At 49.4% G+C, this 24,935-nt stretch overlaps 1 protein-coding gene and 1 long non-coding RNA gene across 6 annotated transcripts in view; one reads left to right on the plus strand and one right to left on the minus strand.

The window, feature by feature from the left end:
• The window catches only part of GPT (glutamic--pyruvic transaminase), a 33,609-nt gene extending 11,092 nt beyond the window's left edge, over positions 1 to 22,517 (minus strand). Inside the window, exons 1-5 of one of the 5 annotated variants that reach the window (XM_083516785.1) lie at positions 22,365 to 22,511; positions 8,891 to 9,038; positions 6,150 to 6,246; positions 5,595 to 5,763; positions 417 to 506 (exon numbers count right to left, since the gene is read on the minus strand). In XM_083516785.1, coding sequence (XP_083372911.1) covers positions 417 to 506; positions 5,595 to 5,732 — 228 coding nt within the window. In that variant the 5' untranslated portion in view covers positions 5,733 to 5,763; positions 6,150 to 6,246; positions 8,891 to 9,038; positions 22,365 to 22,511. Of the gene's footprint in view, positions 1 to 416; positions 507 to 5,594; positions 5,906 to 6,149; positions 6,247 to 8,890; positions 9,039 to 22,364 lie in introns of those variants that run through there. The other 4 variants (XM_083516783.1, XM_083516786.1, XM_083516784.1 and 1 more) reach the window with 4 other exon arrangements.
• Positions 22,518 to 23,087: 570 nt separating this feature from the next.
• The window catches only part of LOC310713255, a 258,239-nt gene continuing 256,391 nt past the window's right edge, over positions 23,088 to 24,935 (plus strand). Inside the window, exon 1 of the long non-coding RNA XR_014529153.1 lies at positions 23,088 to 23,393. This is a non-coding gene — a long non-coding RNA (uncharacterized lncRNA). The remainder of the gene's footprint in view (positions 23,394 to 24,935) is intronic.

Below are 24,935 nucleotides of genomic sequence, written 5' to 3' on the forward strand. Positions count from 1 at the left end.
AGGGCCTGCAAGACAGAGCTGTTCCACCAGGCCTTTGGCCATGGCACAGCCTGACCCCCTCCTTTGGCAATCCTCACAGATCTCTAGCCCAATGGTTGCCATCAATTTGATTTGAATTAATTTTATAATGAAATGATTTTAGAACATTGTATCATTTTACTGTTGTTAGCCCGGCTTCAGCTTGGGAGGGCGGGATATAAATAATAATAATTATTATTATTATTATTATTATTATTATTATTATTATTATTAATTATTATTAACAGTTCTGGGCCAGGCAGAAATCCAACAGGTCTGGCCTCCTAGTCCTCCCCTCTCCTTCCCACCCTGGGCTGTCTCTGGGGTTCCACCCCCTGCGTCCCTGACCTCAGCCCACCTGTGGCTGCCCCCCTCGCCACCCTACCCTCGGACCGTACCTGGCGGAGGAAGGTGATGGGTTTCTGCCCCATTGCCTGGGCATCGCCGATGTTGGCTCTGATCACCTCCGTGAAGGGCTTCTTCGCCCCCTGCAAAGAGCAGAAGACGTGTGGGTGTGGCTTTTGGCACAGGGGGCAGCCCTCGACCAGCGCCACCAATTCCGCCCCACCCCAGAGTCAGCCGCGCATCAGCACCAAAGAGATCTTATCACACACACACACAAATAAATCTATGGTGTGGCAGCTTTTATAATATTTTGTGCAGTTCTGGTCAGCTCCGATCAAAAAGGAAATTATAGTGACATAAAGGTAAGGGGACCCCTGACCATTAGGTCCAGTCGTGGCCGACTCTGGGGTTGTGGCGCTCCTCTCACTTTACTGGCCGAGGGAGCCGGCGTACAGCTTCCAGGTCATGTGGCCAGCAGGACTAAGCCGCTTCTGGCAAACCAGAGCAGCGCACGGAAACGCTGTTTACCTTCCCGCCGGAGAGGTACCTATTGATCTACTTGCACTTTGACGTGCTTTCGAACTGCTAGGTTGGCAGGAGCAGGGACCGAGCAACGGGAGCTCACCCCGTCATGGGGATTCGAACCGCCGACCTTCTGATCGGCAAGTCCTAGGCTCTGTGGTTTAACCCACAGCGCCACCCGCGTCCTTTTCCTTAGTTATTACAGTGAAATACTTTTGAGGCGGCAAAAGCTTGCCTTTTCTCCAGAAAACAAGTCCCACCGGAGAACCGCAGTTGGCAGCCTCAGTGAGGAGCATCTCTCTCCGAAACCAGGAGAACGTCCTCTGCTTGGCTGGACGCCTAGAGGGTGAGGGGCCTCCTTGGGACTGAGGAACGGCAGCCCCCCTTCCTCACCCGAAAGGCTCCTTTTGTGCTTCCCCCGCCAGGGGGTGTCGAGCCAAGAGGAAGAGCGAGGATCCCCATTCAGAGTCACGCACCGTGCAGGTTGCCATGGCAGTGGGACAATACGCTGGGTGACCGCTCTCCTGCCCCAGCCAGCACAGTCCTGGCACATGGAGGAGGACGTGAGAGCCTTCAGGGGAAGGGGGACGCCAGCCAGGGGGGAGCGGACAAGGCTGTTGTGATGCCAGGAACGGAGAAGGATGCCCCCAGGGAAGAGACCCTTCCAGCAACTCAGAATATAAGTAGAGTCTGCAGGATCAGGCCAAAGGAGGCCCAGCTAATTCCGGTGGCTCCCAGTGGAGTATAGGGTCAGGTTCAAGGTGCTGGTCTTGACCCTTAAAGCCCTTTGTGGCTTAGTTCCCTCGTATCTACAGGACCACCTCTCCTGGTCTGCCCCGCAGAGGACCTTAAGGTCCATGAATAGTCATAGTTTAGAGGTCCCAGGCCCTAAGGAAGTCAGACTATCCTCCACCAGGGATGGGGCCTTCTCAGTGATGGCTCCAACCTGGTGGAATGCTCTGTCCCAGGAGACCAGGGCCCTGTAGGATTTAACCTCCTTCCGTCGGGCCTGTAAAACAGAGCTATTCTGCCTGGCATTTAATTTGAATTCAGCCTGATCTTTTATTTCCCTTCTCTTCCCTCCCACTCCCCTTTTTATGAAGATTCCCCACTCTGAGACCCCACAGCTAATTCTCCCCTGGTCTCCTCGCTGGCCCAAGTAGGACCAATTCAGCCAGCTAGCCCTGGTGATCATCTAATATTTATTAGATGGATTTCCCCTAAATTGATTTCTGAACTTTGAATTTTATTGTTATTCATGTTTTGATACTGTATTTTATGCTGCTTTTACAATTAAGTGTTTTAAATTTGTTCTTAGCTGCCCTGAGCCCGGTTTTTGAACCGGGAAGGGTGGGGTATAAATAAAAAATTATTATTATTATTATTAGTCACAGTGGACCACCAGATGCGCCAAAGGGAATCCCGCAAGCCAGGATCCGAGCACAAGAGAAATATTCTCTCCTCCTGAATACTCCAGCACCTGGGATTCAGAAGCATCCCTGACTCCAACTGCAGATTTCAGTTCCAACTTCTGTTTCAGTGTATCTACCAAGAACTAATTTAGTTGGTCTTTAAGGTGCTACTGGAAGGAATTTTTTATTCCAACTGCAGAGGCAGAGAGACTCACATCTTTTAGCGTGGCACCAGCTACACTTTGGAACTCCCTGCCAATTGACGTCAGGCAGGTTCCTTTGCTGCCCTCTTTTTGGCACCTGCGGACGCAGGTGGCGCTGTGGGTTAACCCACAGAGCCTAGGGCTTGCCGATCAGAAGGTCGGTGGTTCGAATCCCCACGACGGGATGAGCTCCCGTTGCTCAGTCCCTGCTCCTGCCCACCTAGCAGTTCAAAAGCGCGTCAAAGTGCAAGTAGATAAATAGGTACCGCTCCGGCGGGAAGGTAAACGGCGTTTCTGTGTGCTGCTCTGGTTCGCCAGAAGCGGCTTAGTCATGCTGGCCACATGACCCAGAAGCTGTACAAAGCGTGATTAGCGCCACAACCCCAGAGTTAGTCACGACTGGACCTAATGGTCAGGGGTCCCTTTACCTTTTAAATGCCTTCTTGTTCAGACAAGCCTGTGTGGGAGCTTAGAAAGTTTTGATTTGATTTTGGCATGTTGTTATTTTACCTTTCCAAAGGTTTTTAATTATTGTTGTTCATGTTGCTGATTGGTAATTTTATTATTGGATCATTTGTGAAAGCTGCTTTGAGTTGAGTTACAGTGGGACAGTCTATAAATTTTATGAATGAATGAATAAAACAAATCTGGCGGGGGTGTGTGTAGAGGCACAGGATCAGAGAGGCACAACTTTCACAGACACTTCCAAGCAAGCGACCTCCTTTCCCTGCAAGCCCCTCCCTCTATTCTCCCCCACTGTTTTCCCTGCAGCTATTTCTAGATTGTAAGTCCCTTGGGGCAGGGAACTGCACAAAGCATCCCGTACATGGATGCCTCTGAATTCAGCAGTAGGAGGGCTCCCACATCCCCCCTGCAAGAGACCAGAGACCAGAGAGACTGTGATTTCAGCGTAACAAAGTGCAGGGGTCGCAAACCCAGCCCTGACTTGACACTGGACTTTGAGGACCATGAGCTCAGCTAGGGAGCTGAAAGTGTTACCAGCTCCAGTTTGTGGAAGACCGGCTTAAACTAAGAAGCCCAATGAATTACATGAAGATGATGTACAGATGGTACACGACACCAGTGCAGTTAGGGAAAATGTACAAAACTAGCTCAAATATATGTTGGAAGTGTAAGGAAAAGGTAGGGACATTTTATCATATGTGGTGGGATTGTAATTAAAAAAAATTGGGAAATGATATACAACGAATTGAAGAAAATGTTCCATCTAACATTTGTTTAAAAACCTGAAGCATTTTTGTTAGGGATTGTAGGGAAAGACCTGCCAAAAAAGCTGAAAAACATCTTCATGTAGGCGACAACGGCCACAAGAGTCCTAATAGCACAAGGATGGAAGACTGAAGAAACCCCAACTAAAGAATCATGGCAAGAAAAATTGCAGAACTGCCAAAACTGACATATAAGCTACGGGACAAGGATAACTGTGACTTTAAAGATGATTGGGAACGCTTTACAAAGTATTTGAAGAGGCAACAAAATGAACTGGGCTCCTTGGCAGGTTTGGAATAAACATTCACAAACTTTTCTATTGATAATAATCAGCTAAAAAGTTTGAGGATCTATACAACTGTGTAACATGCAGAAAACAGCATTCACAGAGAAACCAAAGATTGGAACTGAGGGAAGCCGGGGGGGGGGGGTTGTGTGGGAGGGTGGGGGGAGGGAGGGAGGAAAAATGGGGGGAAATAAGGATGATATGTTTCTGGATAATATGTGTTGTTTTTATTTTGAATAAAAAAGTTTTTTAAAAAAAAACCAAAAACTAAGAAGCCTGGCATAACTTTTCAGGAGGATGGGACTTGGCTGGGCTCCCAGACCTAGAACCACAGAATTCTAGAGCTGGAAGAGACCCAGAGGCCATTTAGTCCAACCCCGTATGACGCAAGGAACCCTTGCTCCAACCACTAAGCCATCATCATCATCATCAACCCCTGAGAAACCAAGCGCACCAGCTTCACCTGTTGGGCTCCAGTCCTTACTGGGTCAGAGGACTCTCACAAGCACAGGCGGCCTTGGTGCCCCCTTGATACCTGCCGCCACTGGGCTCCCTCCAAGAGGTTTTTGGGAGCTGCAGCTGCAAGCCCACCCTCTTCCAAACCGGCAGCAGCAGCAGCTGAGGGCTTGATCAGTCAAGCCCTCTGCAGCCTGAGCTCCTGAAGGAATGTGTCTACCTGCTGGGAGCCCTGCCCTCTTCTGAGCGCTGCGCAGAGGCTGAAAGTCCCGTCTGTCTGGGAGGGTTGGGCAGACTCTGGCACCTTGGGAACTCCTGGGGCACCCAGATCAGCTTGCAAATATCTTTTGGGATGCTGGAAAACCTTAGTTTAGTGGTTTCTTAAGAGGGGACAGCCGGGCTGTGTATTCTGGCTCTGTTCTCCAAGACACTTTGTCTAGCAAGTTTATCACCTGTGTGAATCGTAGAATTGTAGGGTTGGAAGAGAACCAGGGGTCATCTAGTCCAACCCCCTGCAATGCAGGGTTCACAGCTAAAGAATTCCTGACAGATGGCCATCTAACCCCTGTTTAAAAACCTCAGAGGAAGGAGACACCAGTCAAACAGTTCTTACCGCCAGACAGTTCCCTTCCTTACGTATGTAATTTCAAAGTTCTGTCTCCCACTTTGAACATTTTGATAAAGGTGTCCAATACATGCATCGGTACAGATCGGTTCAACTGGAACAAATGCCAGACCCGTCAGACAGAAACCCTATTTTCTTTCCAGCTGTTTTGTTTCATATCGTTTCGGGTTGCTTTTACTGGATTTACAGCCGTGTGAACACTCTGTTCGAACGATGGTCTAGAAACATTGCAAACTGATTGCAAACCAAAGCGAGTAGCTAAATCCCCAACTCAAGGCGAGAGAAGAGTCTTGCCAGTGGTGGGATGCTTCTCTGGCCTGATGCCACGGTGATGGGCAAGTTCCTCTCTTAGAATCATAGAACTGATTTGAAGGGAACCCCAAGGGCCATCTAGTCCAACCCCCTGCAACGCAGGAATCTCAGCTGAAGAATCCCTGGCAGGCAGACATCTGGGCAATCTTTAGACACCCCCATCGAAGGAGAGCCCGCCATCTTACCTGCTGAAGCTCCTTCTCCAGCTCGAGGGCTCGGGTGACAATGGGTCCCCGCACGGCATACTCCACCTTCTTGACCGAGGGGTTCAGGGACTCAAGGGTCAGCACCTTCTCCCGCCGAGCCAGACCGTTCTCCGCCATCCCTGGCTGGCTCACCTGCCGCTGTAGGCCCCTGCGAAGCAAGAAGGGAGCAGGGCTGAGGGTCGGGCTCAGGAACGCCACCGTCCAGAGCCTGGCACCGGGGAGAAGGCTGAGGCCCAGGACGGCCCTGGCCAGCCCATGCCTTGGCATTGCCCTTCAGGGGAACATTGGCCCGGACTGCTTCGGCGGCTGGGAGTAAAGTCCTGGCTGAGATCTGGGCAGGGGCGGGGCAGGAGCTGGGCAGGTGGCAAAGGTCTGCGCATTCCCAAGCAGGGAAAAACCAAAAGGGTGCCCGGCTGGAGGTGGAAAGGAGGCTCCAGCTCTGCTCTGCAATCCAGGGGTGTGGGCTGGCTGCCTTCCCTGTAACTGGGGGGGTCACTGACTGCCTTCCCTGCCCCGGGGGAGAAGGGCACCTACCCAACTCAGCTACCAGGCAGGGGAAGAGGATGGTTCCCACACAGGAGGAGAAAGCGCAGCTCCTTTTAATCCAGGGCAAGAGGGAGGAGACTCTGGGCTGCAAGGAAGAAAGAGGCACATTGTGGAGCAGGGCTGAAAGGGACCTGCCATCTCGCCTTCGGGAACAAAGGCAGAAAGCAAACTCTCTCCCCGCACCCTCCTGCCTCCCACAGAGACTTTCACTGGGACTGCCTGGGCAGGGTGCCATTATGGGATGGAGAGGGGTTGGGAGGAGAAGCTCAGACAGAGGGGTAAGAATGCTCAGGGGCCCGTTGGGGAGAAGAAGTGGGCCCCTGTCATTTCATGGGTCAGGGTTATGTAAGAGGGACAGCGAAGGATTGACACGAAAATTGCTCCTGATGAACTAAGAAGAATTTCAACACCACGAGCTGCTTGCAGAATTGAGGGTTCTGTGGACCCGTCTGCCCAACGCGCATCAGCTGTCCTCATTTGGCCCGTCCAGGATTCGAGCACGCCCAGAGCTGAATAGTCGGAAGGCCCCAGGTTGGCGTCTCGACCAGAGCGGGTGGGGAACTGATGCCAGCTGCTCTGTTTGTGACATTGATATCCCATCTTCCCTGCAAGTTGCTCAAGGCGTAGTCCTCCCCTCCTTGGTTTAATTTCTGCGTACGCTTTGGGCAAGCAAATCAGGATGGAGGCTCAGTAAATGGGTCGTATGCGGTGGCCCACAAAGTCTGGTGCTTTGCTGGTGTCACTGCTTTGGGCAAAAGAACTTGAATCCGTTTCAAATGCACAAATGTAAAAGTCTGGCCTGCACTTTAATGCAAAATACCGGCAACCTGGAGGCAGCCTTGTTATAAACAGCTTCCTATTCCTATTCCTATTCTGCATACCCGTCAACTGTCCCCTTTCTCCCGGGGCAGCCGCGGAAACGATTCATCCATCACGTTTTCTGCCAGTGTCCCAGCAAATCCTAGTTTTTCCAAGCAGGAAGAGGCAGCTCAAGGGGAGCTCACCTGGCAGCCGAGCAAAAGGCGCTCATTTTATGACTGGGCATTCTGGTAGGAGGCGGCTGACCCGCGCCAGAGTGACTGACCAAAAAACAAACACCTGATTTGGATCATCCAGATGTTGGAGGATCTGGTTTCTGCCGGCATCCCTGTGCCCAGCGATGGAGCTACATTTCTGGTGCGCCGAAGCCTGAACAGCTTCACAAACGGCAATGAGATCTGGGTAAGCACTGTTATCTTCTTCAAGTAATAATAATACTAATAACAATTTATTATTTATACTCCTCTGCTTCTGGGTAGCTTCCAACACAATATTAAAATACAGTAATGCATCAAATATTAAAAGCTTCCCTAAACAGGGCTGCCTTCAGATGTCTTCTAAATGTCAGGTAGTTGTTGTTCTCTTTGACATCTGGTGGGAGGGTGTTCCACAGGGCAGGTGCCACCACTGAGAAGGCCCTCTGCCTGGTTCCCTGTAACTTGGCTTCTCGCAGCGTGGGAACCGCCAGAAGGCCCTTGACGCTGGACCTCAGTGTCCGGGCTGAACGATGGGGGTGGAGACACTCCTTCAGGTATACTGGGCCGAGGCCGTTTAGGTCTTTAAAGGTCAGCACCAACACTTTGAATTGTGCTCAGAAACGTACTGGGAGCCAGTGTAGGTCTTTCAAGACCGGTGTTATATGGTCTCTGCGGCCGCTCCCAGTCACCAGTCTAGCTGCCGCATTCAGGATTTGTTGTAGTTTCCAGGTCACCTTCAAAGGTAGCCCCACATAGAGTGCATTGCAGTAGTCCAAGCAGGAGACAACCAGAGCTCTGGTGGGACAGTCTGCGAGCAGATAGGGTCTCACCCTGCGTACCAGATGGAGCTGGTAGACAGCCACCCTGGACACAGAATTGACTAGGGGGTTGCTCCATGACAGCACCTAACAGAACCAGGCAGAGGGCCTTCTCGGTGGTTGCACCAGCCCTGTAGAATGCTCTGCCATCAGATATCAAGGAAATAAACAACTATCTGACTTTTAGAAGGCAGCCCGGTTTAGGGAAAATTTTAATTTTCAGAATGCTGCGACGAGGCTCCTTACGGGGTCCTTGCCGCAGGATCACATTCATCCAGTGCTACACCAGCTGCACTGGCTCCCGGTGGAGTACAGGGTCAGGTTTAAGGTGCTGGTTTTGACCTTTAAAGCCCTATGCTGCCTAGGACCCTCGTACCTACGGGACCGCCTCTCCTGGTATGTCCCACGGAGGACCTTATGGTCTTCAACAAAAACATCTTGGCGATCCCGGGCCACAAGGAGGTTAGATTGGTCTCAACTAGGGCCAGGGCATTTTTAGTACTGGCCCCGACTTGGTGGAACGCTCTGTCCCAAGAGAGCAGGGCCCTGTGGGACTTGCCATCTTTCCGCAGGGCCTGCAAGACAGAGCTTTTCCGCCTGACCTTTGGTTTGGACTCACTCTGACCCTTATGTTTCCCTCCCCTTATGGTTTTGACTTTTAAAATGAGGCTGCATTTTAAATTGCATTTTAACCTGTATTTTAAATTGGTCCCCCCCCTTATTATGTTTTTACTGTAATTTTACTGGTGTCAGCCACCCTGAGACCAGCTCTGGTCGGGAAGGGCAGGGTATAAATAAAATTATTATTATTATTATTATTATTATTATTATTATTATTATTATTATTACCTGGGAATTTCAGGGCCCCTTTGGAGATTGTCACCCTTCCCCTCACCTGCCTTTGCTCCATACTCAGGTGGCCCCCAGTGCCCTTCTCATTCCGCCTTGGGGCTGAGAAACCTCATCCTTCCCTCGCCATAGCTTGAACTTGGGTCCCAGCAACTCCAGGGGGTTCTCTTGCCTTGTGAGCGACAGAGCAGAACCTTCCGGAACAGAACATCGGGAGAATTCTCAGGGTCAGTGCAAATGGCAAGAGGCGGCCCAGGAAGGCAAAGACCCCACGCCTCCTCTAGGGCATCCGTTCCAATTCGACAGCGCCTGCGGCATTTATTTATCCATTTATGAAAATTCTACTCTGCTTTCCTGGGACGCGGGTGGCGCTGTGGGTTAAAGCACAGAGCCTAGGGCTTGCCGATCAGAAGGTCGGCGGTTCGAATCCCCGCGATGGGGTGAGCTCCTGTTGCTCGGTCCCTGCTCCTGCCAACCTAGCAGTTCGAAAGCACGTCAAAGTGCAAGTAGATAAATAGGTACCACTCCAGCAGGAAGGTAAACGGCGTTTCCGTGCGCTGCTCTGGTTCGCCAGAAGCGGCTTCGTCATGCTGGCCACATGACCCAAAAGCTGTACGCCAGCTCCCTCAGCCAATAAAGTGAGATGAGCGCCGCAACCCCAGAGTTGGCCACGACTGGACCTAATGGTCAAGGATCCCTTTACCTTCACCTTTACTCTGCTTTCCTTAGACCACAGAAAGAGTCCTGATGGATCAGGACTATGGCCCATTGTCATGGGCTGGTCGGACGCAGAGAGGAATGGTGGGAGGCACCGGGTGGGGAGCCCCCCCAGGGAAGAAAGCTCAGAGCCCAGGGACTGGGGTGTGTGGGTCAATTTGTGGTCAGAGGGAGAAGAGGAAGAAGATGGGGAGGAAGAGGTGTCAGATGTGGGATGTGATCCACTGGGAGCAGTCATGTACAACATTCCTTGTCTTCCTAGACTGGACATGCGTGGGAATGTTTGGTGCAGCCAGTCAAAACTTCCTCTTCCTCCTGACTGGAGCATCTTTCCTCTTGCATGTGACCAGAGGTGGGCACGACCTTACCTGTCCAGGTAACAAAAGGACAAAGCAGGCTGCCACCCTCTATCATTTCCCCCCGCTTCCTTCATCGTTTGCCCAGCTTCTTATCTTGGAGTGACCTGATAGCTTCTCAGCTAGCAAAAGCACTGGGCTTGCCTCCTCATGGGGTAGATCCACATGTATATATTTGTAACTAAGTCTGCCTTCATGAATCCGACTGTGAACTGATGTGAGCAAACTTCTTTTATTGACTTTGAATAAGATTGCCGTGTGTTTATTCTTTCAAGAGGCACTAAAGGGAATTTACCAGGAACTCTCAAAACCTCTCCATTCTGAAGGAAATCAGCCCTGAGTGCTCACTGGAAGGACAGATTGTGAAGCTGAGGCTCCAAGACTTTGGCCACCTCATGAGCAGAGAAGACTCCCTGGAAAAGACTGTGATGTTGGGAGAGATGGAGGGCACAAGGAGAAGGGGATGACAGGATGAGATGGTGGGACAGTGTTCTCGAAGCAACCAGCATGAGTCTGACCAAACTGCGGGAGGCAGTGGAAGACAGGAGTACCTGGTGCGCTCTGGTCCATGGGGTCATGAAGAGGCGGACACGACTAAATGACTAAACAACAACAACCAGGAACTATACAATTCAATCTGAGACAGACTGAATTGTATAATAGTGAGAGGCTCACACGAGCCTGCAACCAGCTATCTGCTGTGCGTGAGAAGGGGAATGTAAACTCTGCTAAGTGATAGAACTTGCTAGCGCAAGTTAGGAAGGATATTAATAAACAATATATCTTCTCTTGCCTCCCTGAACATTCCCACATCAGAAGCTGAAGGGGTAACAGGGCTTAGTGAGCAGGGAGAGTTTGTGGCAGAGAGAAGTCCAGACTCAGAGGCAGAAGTGGAAGCAGGAGAAGAGAGAGGACAAGAGGCAGAAATGAGTCTGTTGTAACTCGCTCTACATGGGGCTGCCCTTGAGACTGACCCAAAAACTCCAGCAGGTGCAGAATGCCACTGCGAGACTCCTTACGGGGTCTTCGCCACGGGATCCCATTCATCCAGTGCTATACCAGCTGCACTGGCTCCCGGTGGAGTACAGGGTCAGGTTTAAGGTGCTGGTTTTAACCTTTAAAGCCCTATACGGCCTAGGACCCTCCTACCTACGGGACCACCTCTCCTGGTATGTCCCACGGAGGACCTTATGGTCGTCAAACAAAAACATCTTGGAGGTCCCAGGCCACAGGGAGGTTAGGCTGGTCTCAACCAGAGCCAGGGCTTTTTCAGCCGTGGCCCCGATCTGGTGGAACGCTCTGTCCCAAGAGACCAGGGCCCTGCGGGACTTGACATCTTTCCACCGGGCCTGCAAGACGGAGCTGTTCCACCAGGCCTTTGGCCAAGGCACAGCCTGACCCCCTCCTTTGGCAATCCTCACAGAACTCTAGCCCAGTGGTTGCCATGAATTTGATTCTGAATTGATTGTAGAATGAATTGATTTTAGAATGCTGTGTTACTTTTATTGTTGTTAGCCGCTCTAAGCCCGGCTTTGGCTGGGGAGGGTGGGATATAAATTTTTAAAAAATATTATTATTATTATTATTATTATTATTATTATTATTATTATTATTATTGGAAAGGCATGGGTGTGTCTCTCTCCCCCTCTCCCACTGCAACAACTCCTCTCCCTGCTGGTCTCCCAGGACCATAAGAGGCACGAAGAGGGTGGTGGGGAAGTTCACTTCCTGCAGGCATAGTCTCCAATTGTTTGGGGGAAAGCCTGGAGGGCAGGGGACTTAGACGGCTGTGGCGAGAAGGAGCAGCAGAACCTGAAAGAGCAGAACCAGGAATCCGCAAGAGGATGAAAAGCTTGCTTGTAAAGGAAAGTTTTCCGTGGCCGGTGACAGCCAAAGGAAAAAGAAGAGAAAAGCTAACCTCTTGAGGTGGGGAGGTCCACACCTGAAGGGTCTCTCCCTCGCTGCCTCCAGCTGAACCTCAGGAGAACTATGTCGCAGGGTCTCTCAAGAGGGTCTCTGCAGCTGGTCTGACAGGGTGGGCAGATTCCCAGAGGCAATCGTCCAAGTAACTTGGAGTAACTTGGAGACATTAAGAAGTGGGTGAGTTGAGGGCTTTCTCATGGCCCAGGCAGTTCCCGTCAGGTTCCAGAAGTCGTTTGAAGCCATCCCTCCTTCCTCTGGTCTGTCTGCAGACCCAGAATTATCACACAGTGTCAGAAATGCAGACTGAGGAATGCACCAAACCAGCTGGAAGCGCTTTTCTGGCTGCATGGCTAAAAGCTGGAGATAAGAAGCTGTGGGAGCCACACCCAGAGAAAGCGCAAAAACCTGTCCATGGGCTGCTCAATGGGACTTGTGGAAATGTTACAACCACCGTCCAGCCTGCAGTCGTCAGGGGATGGTGCAGATAACTGGAAAAGGTCTAGAGGAAGGCATGAACTGTACTTGGCTGCAGTAGGTGCAGAAGGGAAAAGTGGTGTGATAAATTCATCCATTTTTCTACATGTGTTACAGGTCCCTCATGCCAGGCCAAATCCACCCAGTCTGAGCTTACAGGGCTAGTCTAGCATCCTGGACCAGGCTTCGCAGATGGTGTTCTGGGGAACAGAGAGACTGTCTTTCTCCTCTTTCAGAGTACTCTCAAGACAATCTTATAATGATTCCTTATTTGCTTGCACAAAGCTTATGCAGAGGTTAGATTGCATCTGTGTTATGTACTGAGTTGAATAGGAGCCAAACTGCAGCAGTCTGATTGGTCCTAGAACAATGCAGCAGTATGATTGGTTGGCAGGAACCACCCAATCCTGCTCCAGACAGAAGTGAATCCACAACCTGATTGGCTTACAGTAGAATTTCGGAATTAGCCAATCATGTGCAGCCCATTGTGTAAATAATGTATATAAAGCAGATACTGTGAGGGGACTTTCATTCATTCCTCCTCACCACTATGAGCTGAACAAAGAGCATGAAATCACTTTGCGACTCTGAGTATATTTCAATCTGTCTCCCGAGAAATCTCTATGTGGGACAAGAAGCTACAGTTAAAACTGGATATGGAACAACTGATTGGTTCAACATTGGGAAAGGAGTACGACAAGGCTGTATATTGTCGCCCTCCTTATTTAACTTATATGCAGAATTCATCATGCAAAAGGCTGGGCTGGATGAATCCCAAGCCGGAATTAAGATTGCTGGAAGAAATATCAACAACCTCAGATATGCAGATGACACAGCCTTGATGGCAGAAAGTGAGGAGGAACTAAAGAACCTTTTATTGAGGGTGAAAGAGGAGAGCGCAAAATATGGTCTGAAGCTCAACATCAAAAAAACGAAGATCATGGCCACTGGGCCCATCACCTCCTGGCAAATAGAAGGGGAAGAAATGGAGGCAGTGAGAGATTTTACTTTCTTGGGATCCATGATCACTGCAGATGGTGACAGCAGCCACGAAATTAAAAGACGTCTGCTCCTTGGGAGAAAGGCGGTGGCAAACCTCGACAGCATCTTAAAAAGCAGAGACATCACCTTGCCAACAAAGGTCCGTATAGTTAAAGCCATGGTTTTCCCAGTAGTGATGTATGGAAGTGAGAGCTGGACCATAAAGAAGGCTGATCGCCGAAGAATGGATGCTTTTGAATTCTGGTGCTGGAGGAGACTCTTGAGACTCGCATCTGGTCTTTATTGATCATTCACCCTTCTTTGTTATTGAGGTGCCTCTGTGCCTTCAGTCATTCATTCATCCTAGTTTTCAAGGCATTTCTCCTTCACTCGCCAAATTGCAAAATGTGTGTGTGTGAGTTTTGCACCAAAAGAGCAGAATACTTGATTCCCCTTCGGGGGCATAAAGCTAAACATTTGGACACAAGATTTACCCACTCTGGAAGAATGGCAGATGAAAGTGATGGACTATATGACATTGGCCGAGATGACAGGCAGAATCCGTGACCAACGAAAAGAGACGGTGGAAGAAGAATGGAGAAAATTTAAAAGTTATCTTAAGGACTACTATAAACTTAATGAATGTTAAAATGTTGTGGTTTTCAGAAACAAAGGGGTACAGGGATATAAGGTTAGAATACAAAAGAGGACTAAGATGACAGAGATTGGAAAGTAATAAGTGGGAGTTGTTTGTAGAATTATGGACATCGGGATGCAGAGAGGGGGGGTATGGGGAAGTCAAAGAAAAGAGGTTTATGAAAATATGTTTGAAACTATACGTGTATGTTTGTCTTTTTAAGTGTTTGTTTGTTTCTCTTAAAAAACTCTGTAAAACCAATAAAAATTTTATAAAAAAAAAAATAAAGCTAAACATTTGACATGCACTTGAATCCCACTTGCAAATACTGATCTCAAAGAACATGGGTAGGCAAACCAAGACCCAGGGGCCGGATCCGGCCCAATCATCTTCTCAATCCTGCCCGCAGACAGTCCAGGAATCAGCGGTTTTTTACATGAGTAAAATGTGCCGTTTTTATTTTAAATGCATCTCTGGGTTATTTGTGGGGACACAGGAATTTGTTCACCCCCCCCCCAAAAAAAAATATAGTCCAGCCCCCCACAAGGTCTGAGGGACAGTGGACCGGCCCCCTGCTGAAAATGTTTGCTGACCCCTGAGCTAGAAGCACACAGAACTCTCTCTGCATCCTAGTAGAGTCACCCAGCATGGCTACTGCACCCTGGAAGATTTAGGGCAGACAAAAATATCTGAATATTCACACAGGGCTTTGTTAAACTGTGGAACTCACTGCCACAAGGGGCTAGGACGGCCACCAATTTGAATAGCTTTTTTTCTTTTCTTTTTTAAAAGGCTCCTAGTCATGACAATTGCATGCTCTGAAGGAAGGAAGGAAAAGGAAGGAAAAGGAAGGAAGGAATGGATTTTTTTTGGGGGGGGGTTATGGCCAAACAGCCAGCATACTAAAACCAGAAATTCTGCATAGTTCTTTACAAAAATGACAGAAATGATCAGAGTGGATTTTAACCATGAATATACTAATTAAATAGACTTAAAATGTGTATCCAAAGAAATAAGAGCTTTTTTTTAAGGCTCTCTCAAGGGCTGGTAGTCACGACAGCTGCATGCTCTGCGCAGGATCATAAGCGTGTAAGCCTGCTGATTGGCGACTGTGAGAAAGACACTTCCCAGAGCCTAGAGGTCCCGGGCCCTAAGGAAGTCAGACTATCCTCCACCAGAGCCAGGGCCTTCTCAGTGATGGCTCCGACCTGGTAGAACGCTCTGTCCCAGAAGACCAGGGCCCTTCAGGATTTAACCTTCCGTTGGGCCTGTAAGACAGAGCTATTCCGCCTGGCCTTTAATTTGAATTCAGCCTGATCTTTTATTTCCCTTCTGTCCCCCTCCCCTTTTATGAAGATCACCTGCTCTGGGATCCCACAGCTAATTCTCCCCTGGCCTCCTCCCTGGCCCAAGTAGGACCAACTCAGCCAGCTAGCCCTGGGGATTATCTAATTGATTTTTGTTTTTAGAATTTTATTGCTACTCATGTTTTTATACTGTATTTTATGCTGCTTTTACAATTAAGTGTTTTAAAGTGTTTTTAAATTTATTGTTAGCCGCCCTGAGCCCAGTTTTTGAACCAGGAAGGGCAGGGTATAAATAAAAAAATATTATTATTCCTGGAAGCCTGCGCTCTGATCCACAGATCCACAGGCTCCCCTTCTTGCCTGCTCCTCCGGGGAGACCTGCTTGCTGTCACAAACGGGAAGGTTGTTGCAAGGAGATTCTGTTTGCAAGGAGGTGTTTTCCTTAAGTGCCAGGGCACCAGCGTCAGAGAAACATGGCATGGAAAGCTGGCACGGCCTCTCCTTCGCTGAGCAAACAGAGATAAGGCCATCCTGGCGAGGGGGGAAAGGTCCTTGGCTGAGCAGCCGCTGGCGCAGTCGCTGCTATTCTGGGATAGCTCCCTTGTCCCAGTGGGTGACGTTTACTGGGGAAGGGGGCAAACCTGGGTAGTCTCTGGACCCCACAAGCTGCTGGGGAAACGTGAGCATTTGGAGGAAGGAGGGGGACTTTCTTTGACCCAATGGGGCCACAGTCTTCTCTTCCCAACCCCCCAAGCCAGCTTGGGCAGGTGGGTGGGGCAGCCCAGCTGTCAATCCTCTGTCTTCATAATGACACCAGGTGACTGACGCCTGTCAAAGTCCCTCTTGCTTCTGAAACAGCCAACAACCAGCTGGCTGTCAGGTATTTAATAATAATAATAATAATAATAATAATAATAATAATAATAATAATAATAATAATAATAAAAAATTTATACCCCGCCCATCTGGCTGGGCTTCTCCAGCCACTCTGGGCAGCTTCCAACACAATATTAAAATACAGTAATGCATCAAATATTAAAAACTTCCCTAAACAGCGTTGCCTTCAGATGTCTTCTAAAAGTTTGGTAGTTGTTTTTCTCTTTGACATCTGGTGGGAGGGCGTTCCACAGGGCGGGTGCCACTACCGAGAAGGCCCTCTGCCTGGTTCCCTGTAACTTGGCTTCTCGCAGGGAAGGAACCACTAGAAGGCCCTCGGTGCTGGACCTCAGTGTCTGGGTAGAACGATGGGGGTGGAGACACTCCTTCAGGTCTACTGGACCGAGGCCGCTTAGGGCTTTAAAGGTCAGCACCAACACTTTGAATTGTGCTCGGAAACATACTGGGAGCCAGTGTAGGTCTTTCAAGACTAGTGTTATGGTCTCGGCGGCCGCTCCCAGTCACCAGTCTAGCTGCTGCATTCTGGATTAATTGCAGTTTCCTGGTCACCTTCAAAGGTAACCTAATGTAGAATGCATTGCAGTAGTCCAAGCGGGAGATAACTAGAGCATGCACCACTCTGGCCAGACAGTCTGCGGGCAGGTAGGGTCTCATCCTGCATACCAGATGGAGCTGGTAGACAGCCGCCCTGGACACAAAATTGACCTGCGCCTCCATGGACAGCTGTGAGTCCAGAATAACTCTCAGGTTGCGCACCTGGTCCTTCAGGGGCACAGTTACCCCATTCAGGACCAGGGAGTCCTCCACACCCGCCCACCCCCTGTGCCCCCAAAACAGTACTTCTGTCTTGTCAGGATTCAACCACAATCTGTTAGCCACCATCCATCCTCCAACCGCCTCTGTGATTAGGGAATCACAGAATCATAGAACTGTAGAGTTGGGAGGGGGAACCCTGAAGACACAGCTGTCCCAGATGGGGATCAAACCTGCAACCTTGGACTTATCAGCACCATGCTCTACCCGGCTGAGCTATGCAGGAAGGCTTTTTAGCAATACTGTGCCTGTACCTCAAGAAGCAGGTGTTTCGCTTTTAAGGCTAAGTCTACCCTGGGGATCCTTTTCAGTCTACAGTCCTAGGGCTCTATCACCTGGAGGCAGGATCCTGAACCTGCGGCAGACAAATCAGGGCACCTGGGGCAACAGCTGATGCAGCAAGCGTTCGTTGATCGCAGCCATCCAACCCCATCACCTGCCTGCCCTGCACTTTGCTCCATTCCTTCCCGTTCAAACTCCAGAGAAAAGGAACTATGGTTGCTGCCCGTTTTACTGCTGTGTGCCTCAAACAGCCGGGTGACAGGCAGAATTACAACGGGTGCAGCTTTCCCCTTCCAAATGCTGATAATAATAATAATAATAATAATAATAATAATAATAATAATAATAATAATAATTTACTTGTACCCCGCCTGGGTTTCCCTAGCCACTATGGGCAGCTTCCAACAAAGACCAAAAATACACTAAAATGTCAGACATTAAAAACTTCCCTGAACAGGGAAGAGCTTCCACAGCGGAATTTCTGCCGGCCCTCCAAATGCCCTTTTAAATTATTTTGCATTGCAGAGGGTAGGACTAGATGTCCTTTGGGGGTCCCCTTCCAACTCTACAGTTCTGGGATTCGATGAGCCGTGGGTGGAAATGGAATTGTCGGGGGTACGTGAGCGAGAGAGGGAGAAAGGGAGCGGCGATTGACTCACGTAAATCTTCAGATATCTGAAGAGCTGTCCCGTGGAAGAGGGAGCAAGCTTGTTATGAGATTATGACTCGGAAGATGGCGGACTCTCCCTCCTTGGAGGTTTTTAAGCAGAGGTCGGATGGACACCTGTCAGGGATGCTTTTGGGGAGGTGGCCAAAAAAGTCTGGGAACTGCTGGTCTAGGTAGCACAGTTCACATAATTGCAGAGTAATCTGAGAACACTCAATCAGCAAACAGAGACAGGAGACTGAAAATATTGCCATTTCACTCAGTTTCTTTTCAGGTATGTCCCTGGACTGAGGAATGAAACATCCCCTGAGGCATTATGGGGCAAGAATCCTCACTGGATGCCTGTCTCTTGAGCAACGCAGGTGGTTAGTGCACTGATTTAATTAATGCCCTCCTTTTAAATTGGTTTCAATGCGTGAACCCGCCAGGGAACCTTGGGGTGAAGGGAAGATAATAAACTAATTAAGAATAATACTGGTAATTAATTTGACTGCACCCAACGAGATCAATGGGCTCTTGCAGGCAGATTACTGCCCAGCTGCTTCTCCTTTACCACCAACACCCAGGTCTCATCACGCAAGCAGCACCCAGAACCTCCATGCCTCCATTTTACTTTTATGTGGGTCATTTTACCAGTTTTACCAGTTGCACTGGCTCCCGGTGGAGTATAGGGTCAGGTTCAAGGTGCTGGTCTTGACCTTTAAAGCCCTTTGTGGCTTAGGGCCCTCGTATCTATGGGACCACCTCTCCTGGTCTGCCCCGCAGAGGACCTTAAGGTCCATGAAGAACCATAGTTTAGAGGTCCCGGGCCCTAAGGAAGCCAGATTATGCTCCACCAGGGCCTTCTCAGTGGTGGCTCCGATCTGGTGGAATGCTCTGTCCCAGGAAACCGGGGCCCTGCAGGATTTAACCTCCTTCCGCAGGGCCTGCAAGACAGAGCTATTCCGCATGGCTTTCAATTTGAATTCAGCTTGATCTTTTATTCCCCTTCCTTCCCTCCCCCTCCCCTTTTTATGAAGATTACCCGCTCTGGGATCCCACAGCTAATTCTCCCCTGGTCTCCTCACTGGCCCAAATAGGACCAATTCAGCCAGCTAGCCCTGGGGATTATCTAATGCTTAAAGGTAAAGATAAAAGGACCCCTGACTATTAGGTCCAGTCATGGCCGACTCTGGGGTTGCGGTGCTCTTCTCGCTTTATTGGCCGAGGCAGCCGGCATTTGTCCGCAGACAGCTTTCCGGGTCATGTGGCCAGCATGACTAAGCCGCTTCTGGCGAACCAGAGCAGCGGACAGAAATGCCGTTTACCTTCCCGCCAGAGTGGTACCTATTTATCTACTTGCACTTCGAGCTTTCGAACTGCTAGGTTGGCAGGAGCAGGGACCGAGCAACGGGAGCTCACCCCATTGCGGGGATTTGAACCGCCAACCTTCTGATCAGCAAGTCCTAGGCTCTGTGGTTTAACCCACAGGGCCACCTGCGGCCCATCTAATGCTTATTTCCCCTAAATTGATTTCTGAATTTTGAATTTTATTGTTATTCATGTTTTTATACTGTATTTTATGCTGCTTTTACAATTAAGTAATTTAAATTTGTTGTTAGCCGCCCAGAACCTGCTTTTTGAACCGGGAAGGGAGGGGTATAAATAAAATATTATTATTATTATTCACAAAAGATATTAATCCTAGAATCATAGAGTTGGGAGGGACCCTGAAGGTCATCCAGCCCAATATTCAGCTGCCCCATTTGGGGATTGAACCTGCAACTTTGGCATTATCAGGACCCACAAACTAGCCAACTGAACTATCCAGGGCATCCCACTGGATGGGACAATGCAAGGATCAAGGGCAGAGTCAAGCCAGGTGGGTCTTGGCAACCCCCCCCCCCAGAGCTGGCTGGGAGAAGAGGGAGGTGTCCTCCTGCAGCCTCTCGATAGGCTCCCAGTGGGTGGGTGTGCCTGAGCCTCATCCTGCACCCAGGCCTGCGATTGGAGAATTGACCATTCTTTTTGCAATTCCTGATCTGGGTTTGCAGGGCTGGCACTGGGGACTGCTCTGTGCAATATTTGACTTTATTCTATTCATGCAATGACTAATTGACCCTCCCAACTTTACAATTCTGCGGTTCTATTATTCTACTACATTTATATTAAGGTGACCAGATTTTTCCCCCCAATGAATCCGGGGACACTTTTCAACTTCAGTAGATTTTGTATGGGGACTGGTTTGCAAATCCGGGGACTGTCTCCAGGAAACAGGAACGTCTGGCAACCTTAATTTATATTCCCACTTTCCTCTGAGGACCTCAAGGTGGGTACTCGCAGTTTTTCTCCTCTCTGCCCCTGCCACCCAGTGGAGAAGGAGGCTTTGGGTGGGCATGGAGTGGGCATACAACAATGGCAAGGCATTTTCCCTTTGGCCTCTAGCGGAGAAATGGTGCGCAGAACTGGGCGCCCTTCTCCAGTCCCAGGGACTGAGCCAGAAGGGATGGCTGCAAATTTAATACATAAAATAAAATGCCTCTCCACCTCCACAGGAGAGCAGCACAGCTCTCTTCTCCTTGAAAGGCAGGCGCCTCGCACCTCCCAAAGCTCCCAAGGGACCACACATGGGCAGGGGGCCACACAGTCCCACCGACTGATCTCCAGGCCCCCCCACCTGGCCAGCACAGAGCTCTGAGCACCTCTGTGGACAGGAAAGAAGATTGACATGGTGTTATGTACTGAGTTGAATAGGATCCAGAATGCAGCAGTCTGATTGGTCCTAGAACAATAGGATCCAGAATGCAGCAGTCTGATTGGTCCTAGAACAATAGGATCCAAAATGCAGCAGTCTGATTGGTTCTAGAACAACAGGATCCAGAATGCAGCAGTCTGATTGGTCCTAGAACAATAGGATCCAGAATGCAGCAGTATGATTAGTCCTAGAACAATAGGATCCAGAATGCAGCAGTCTGATTGGTCCTAGAACAACAGGATCCAGAATGCAGCAGTCTGATTGGTCCTTGAAAAATAGGATTCAGAACGCAGCAGTATGACTGGTCCGCAGGAGCCACCCAATCCAGCTCCAGGTGGAACTGAATCCACAACCTGATTGGCTACAGGAGAATCCCGGAATTAGCCAATCATGTGGGGCCCTTTGTATAAATAATGTATATAAAGCAGACATTCTGGGGGAACTTCCATTCCTTCTCACCACTATGAGCTGAATAAAGAGCATGAAATCCACTCTCGACTCCGAGTCTATCTCAGCAAGGGTGCCCCCTGGCTTTGGCTGCTGCCCCCGGGTGACTAGGACCAGCGGCCCCCAAACTTTGCCAGGGCCCCACACCTCCTCGGTTCCATCAACTCCTCCCTAGCGCCTGCTACCCTATAAAAAGACTTGTGCAGAATAGTGGTTTGCACGACCCACTAAGGCAGACGACAACAGAGTAAGGTTCGAACCAGGAACACTTAATTGCTCACTGATTGCTTGATTTCTCCTGCTCCGGAGGGGGAGGACCCGATCCAATAGATTCAAATTTCCAGGAAGGAGATTCCGAATGGACATCGGGAAGAACTTTCAGGCGGCAAGAGCTCTCCAACAGCGGAACCGACTCCGTGTGGAAGTTGTGGACTCTTCTGCATCTTTTATACAGAGGTGAATGGTCACCTGTCCGGGATTCTTCAGCTGTGTCCCCTGCATTGCAGGGGGTTGGACTAGATGACCCCTTGGGGTACCTCCCATCCCTACAACACCTTTCTTTATTCAAAATCCAGTTAAGGCTATCGAGTTGAATCGATTAAAGAAAACTGACGGGCTTGATCCAGATTTTCAGAGAGTCACTTCAAAGCTCCTGTGCCCCTGCTGCCCCCTTGCCCCCCCCAGATAAAACCCACCCTCCTGCAGGGGGCTCCACCACCCGCTTTGGGACCCCCCTGCTTGGAATATGGGCCTCTGAATATTTCGTTGTGCAGCCCCCAGCAATTGCAAGGGTGGAGCAAAGAAGATCTGCCCTTATATTATGTCCCACATCTCTTGCCCAATCAATCATAACCGATTTAACTTGTTCATCATGCCACTCCAACAACAAATTATACATTTTAGACATATTCTTAACTTTAGCATCTAACAACTCCGTTTCCAATTTGGTTTTTTCTGTTGCAAAACCATTTCTCCTATCCACCTTATATAATTCATTAATTTGATAATATTGCAACCAATTCACTTGATCTTTAACTTGTTCAAATGGTTTGAATTTAAAACCTTCCTGATCCTCTGACAATAAATATGAGCACCTCAACCATTTATTTTCCATATTTAACTTTTGGGGGGCCTGTGCTTCCATTGGCCAAATCCATTTGGGTGTTTTTCTTACTAAGAGATCTTAGGAAGCAAAGAAGAGCTCCGCTGAACTGAGCAAGCCTGGCTCTCGCAGTCAAAGACAGGAGTCGTGGCATTGCCCCCTCCCTCCTCTGCCCTGCCTTACCTGTGCCAGGCTGCAGAGGGTGCTGTTGGGCACTGCCCCCCCGGACCTGCTGCCTCTTCCTCCTCCTCCTTCGCTCACTCTCTTCCTGACAGCAGCCTCTCCTGGGCTCCTTCGCTGTCCCAGCCAGGCGTCCTCTTGCCAGCTCTCCTCCTCCAGCCAAGTGCCCCCTCTGTCCCTCCCTCCCTCCCAGGCAGCCGGACAGGCAGGTCTGACCTTTGCCAGAGCAGCTGCCTCCAGGGCCAGCCCCCAAGAGGCTCAGCCACTAAATTTAAATCCTGCCGGCAGCCTGCAGTGCACCCGCCACCTAGGACCAGAGCCACCCTCCTAGGAGAGACCCACAACTCTCCAGGCCCCAGTTCCCTAGAGGGCAAGCAGGTATGCACACACACAAACACACACAACCCTCTGGATTCGTCTCTCTCACACACTCAGACCTTGCTTTCAGGGACAGAGCTCAGCCTCAGAAGCATGAGTGCGCTGTGCATATGCAGAGTGCTATTTGTTTGCGACAGATTCAGGGGCAGGCTGTCCAGAGTCCTGTTGATTTGTTGGCTTGGTTTATATTCTCCAGCAAAGAAAAAGGAAGTTTTCTGGGCTCCACGCAGATAACACAGAGAGCAACTTCCATGTTAATGAAATAATCCCTCCAAACACACACACACAGAACCTATGATTTTTAGGTTATTAACCTGGGAAAGTAGCTCATCTAAGGGAAGTGAAATATACTCAGAGTCAAGAGTGGATTTCATGCTCTTTATTCAGCTCATAGTGGTGAGGAGGAATGGAAGTTCCCCCAAAATGTCTGCTTTATATACATTATTTACACAGTGGGCCCCACGTGATTGGCTAATTCCGGGATTCTCCTGTAGGCCAATCAGGTTGCGGATTCACTTCCCCCTGGAGCTGGATTGGGTGGCTCCTGTGGACCAATCAGACTGCTGCACTCTGGATCCTATTGTTCTAGGACCAATCAGACTGCTGCCTTTTGGATCCTATTCAACTCAGTACATAAGAGGAAGGAAAGCTCTGGTGCTAAATCTCTGCTACTTTGTGCCTATATTTATTCGTGGAAAGGGTTTCAGGAGTAAACCCCAAGGAAAAACCCAAATCTGGAACAACTTCAGGAGAGGGAAAAGCTCAGGATTAAACCCTACACGGATCTGGACTCCCTAAGGCGGTTGGAGGGTGCCTTCTGTGCCTCCTTCCAGCAACTCCTCCAGCCCAGCTGGTGCTAAATGTATTGCTTTGCATTCCTTCGGACCCCCTCAGTGACGTTGAGAGGGGGGCCTTGTCAGCTGGGCAGCCCAGGACCTCCAGACCCACTGCCCAGTTTGCGCCCCATGGAGGTCACTTTGGTGCTAACGCAGCACAAACGGCGAGTTACCGGTTTCTGCAGCCACAGCAGGCGCTGCGATTCTCCATTGGTTTATCATAATCATTATCATTATCATTCATCAATCTTTATTACTGTCCAGAGACCCCACAAATCGTTGCAAAGCAATGCACAATTCAGACAGCCTACCTCCAGGTTAAACAAGCATTTTGTTCAGATTTAAAAATAGGGATCATTGGTTCCTGCAATCACTGATAAAAACTTTGCCACTGCTAATGTTCTAGTGTTTGTCCAGTCTTCCAATAGGAACCTGACATAGTGAGCCTCAGATTTTCCCGGGAAAGGTTATTATTATTATTATTATTATTATTATTATTATTATTATTACTACTACTACTACTACTACTACTACTATCCATGTCTTCAGCAAAAGGATCTCTGTGCCCCGCTCCCAGTCCAGGAGAGGGCACATTTTTCCACCCTCCCAGGATCATGCGCAGGTCACAAGCAGGAGGGAAGGAAGACAGGCAGGGACACAGAGGGAGGGCTTGAAGGAGAAAATGTCCTTTGGGGTGGCTCAGATATCAGCAGCTGGTCAAGACATTCCTTCTGTACTGCAGGAGCCTCTTTCTAGGCTTGCGGGGGGGGGCGGGTTGCAGAGAGAAAAGGGGGCAGCTCTCCCCCTCCCTCAGGATTTCTGCTGCTTGTCAAGCCAAGGCCTGTGTGCAGGGATCATTCAAATGCTTTAGTTGTAAAATGAAAAAAATTAAGGTCTTATATATAAAATAAATGCTCATAAATGTACCAATCTAGCATGTACATAGATATGTGGACCACATCTCTGGAGCATCACAGGAAGACCATCCTGAAACCATTTTGACTCCCAAACTGACCAAATGTTTCCTCTGCAAGGAGGGAGGGGGTGAGGGAACCTTCCCATTGTCTCGGGAATTGGGAAATCACCATCTCAAAGGAATGGCCAGACTACCAGGAAAGGCATTATCAGATAACCTGGCAGACAGGAAAAACGACAGCATTCATTTGTTTGTAGGTTCCCTATTGGTAGGAGAAAATAACAGAGGCCAAGCAGAGAATATTGAGAAGCAAAGCAGTTAGTAAGCCTGATATTTATTGATCTGTTGCAACAGGGTGCTCCCCTCACTTGAAGGAAAGGAGGAGGACCCAGAACCAAGGTGTGTCCACCCTTATATAGACATTTTAAATTCCCTGCCCTGGAG

The sequence above is a fragment of the Podarcis liolepis genome (assembly GCF_965112155.1).
Source record: "Podarcis liolepis genome assembly, chromosome: 8".
Taxonomy (NCBI): Eukaryota; Metazoa; Chordata; class Lepidosauria; order Squamata; family Lacertidae; genus Podarcis; species Podarcis liolepis.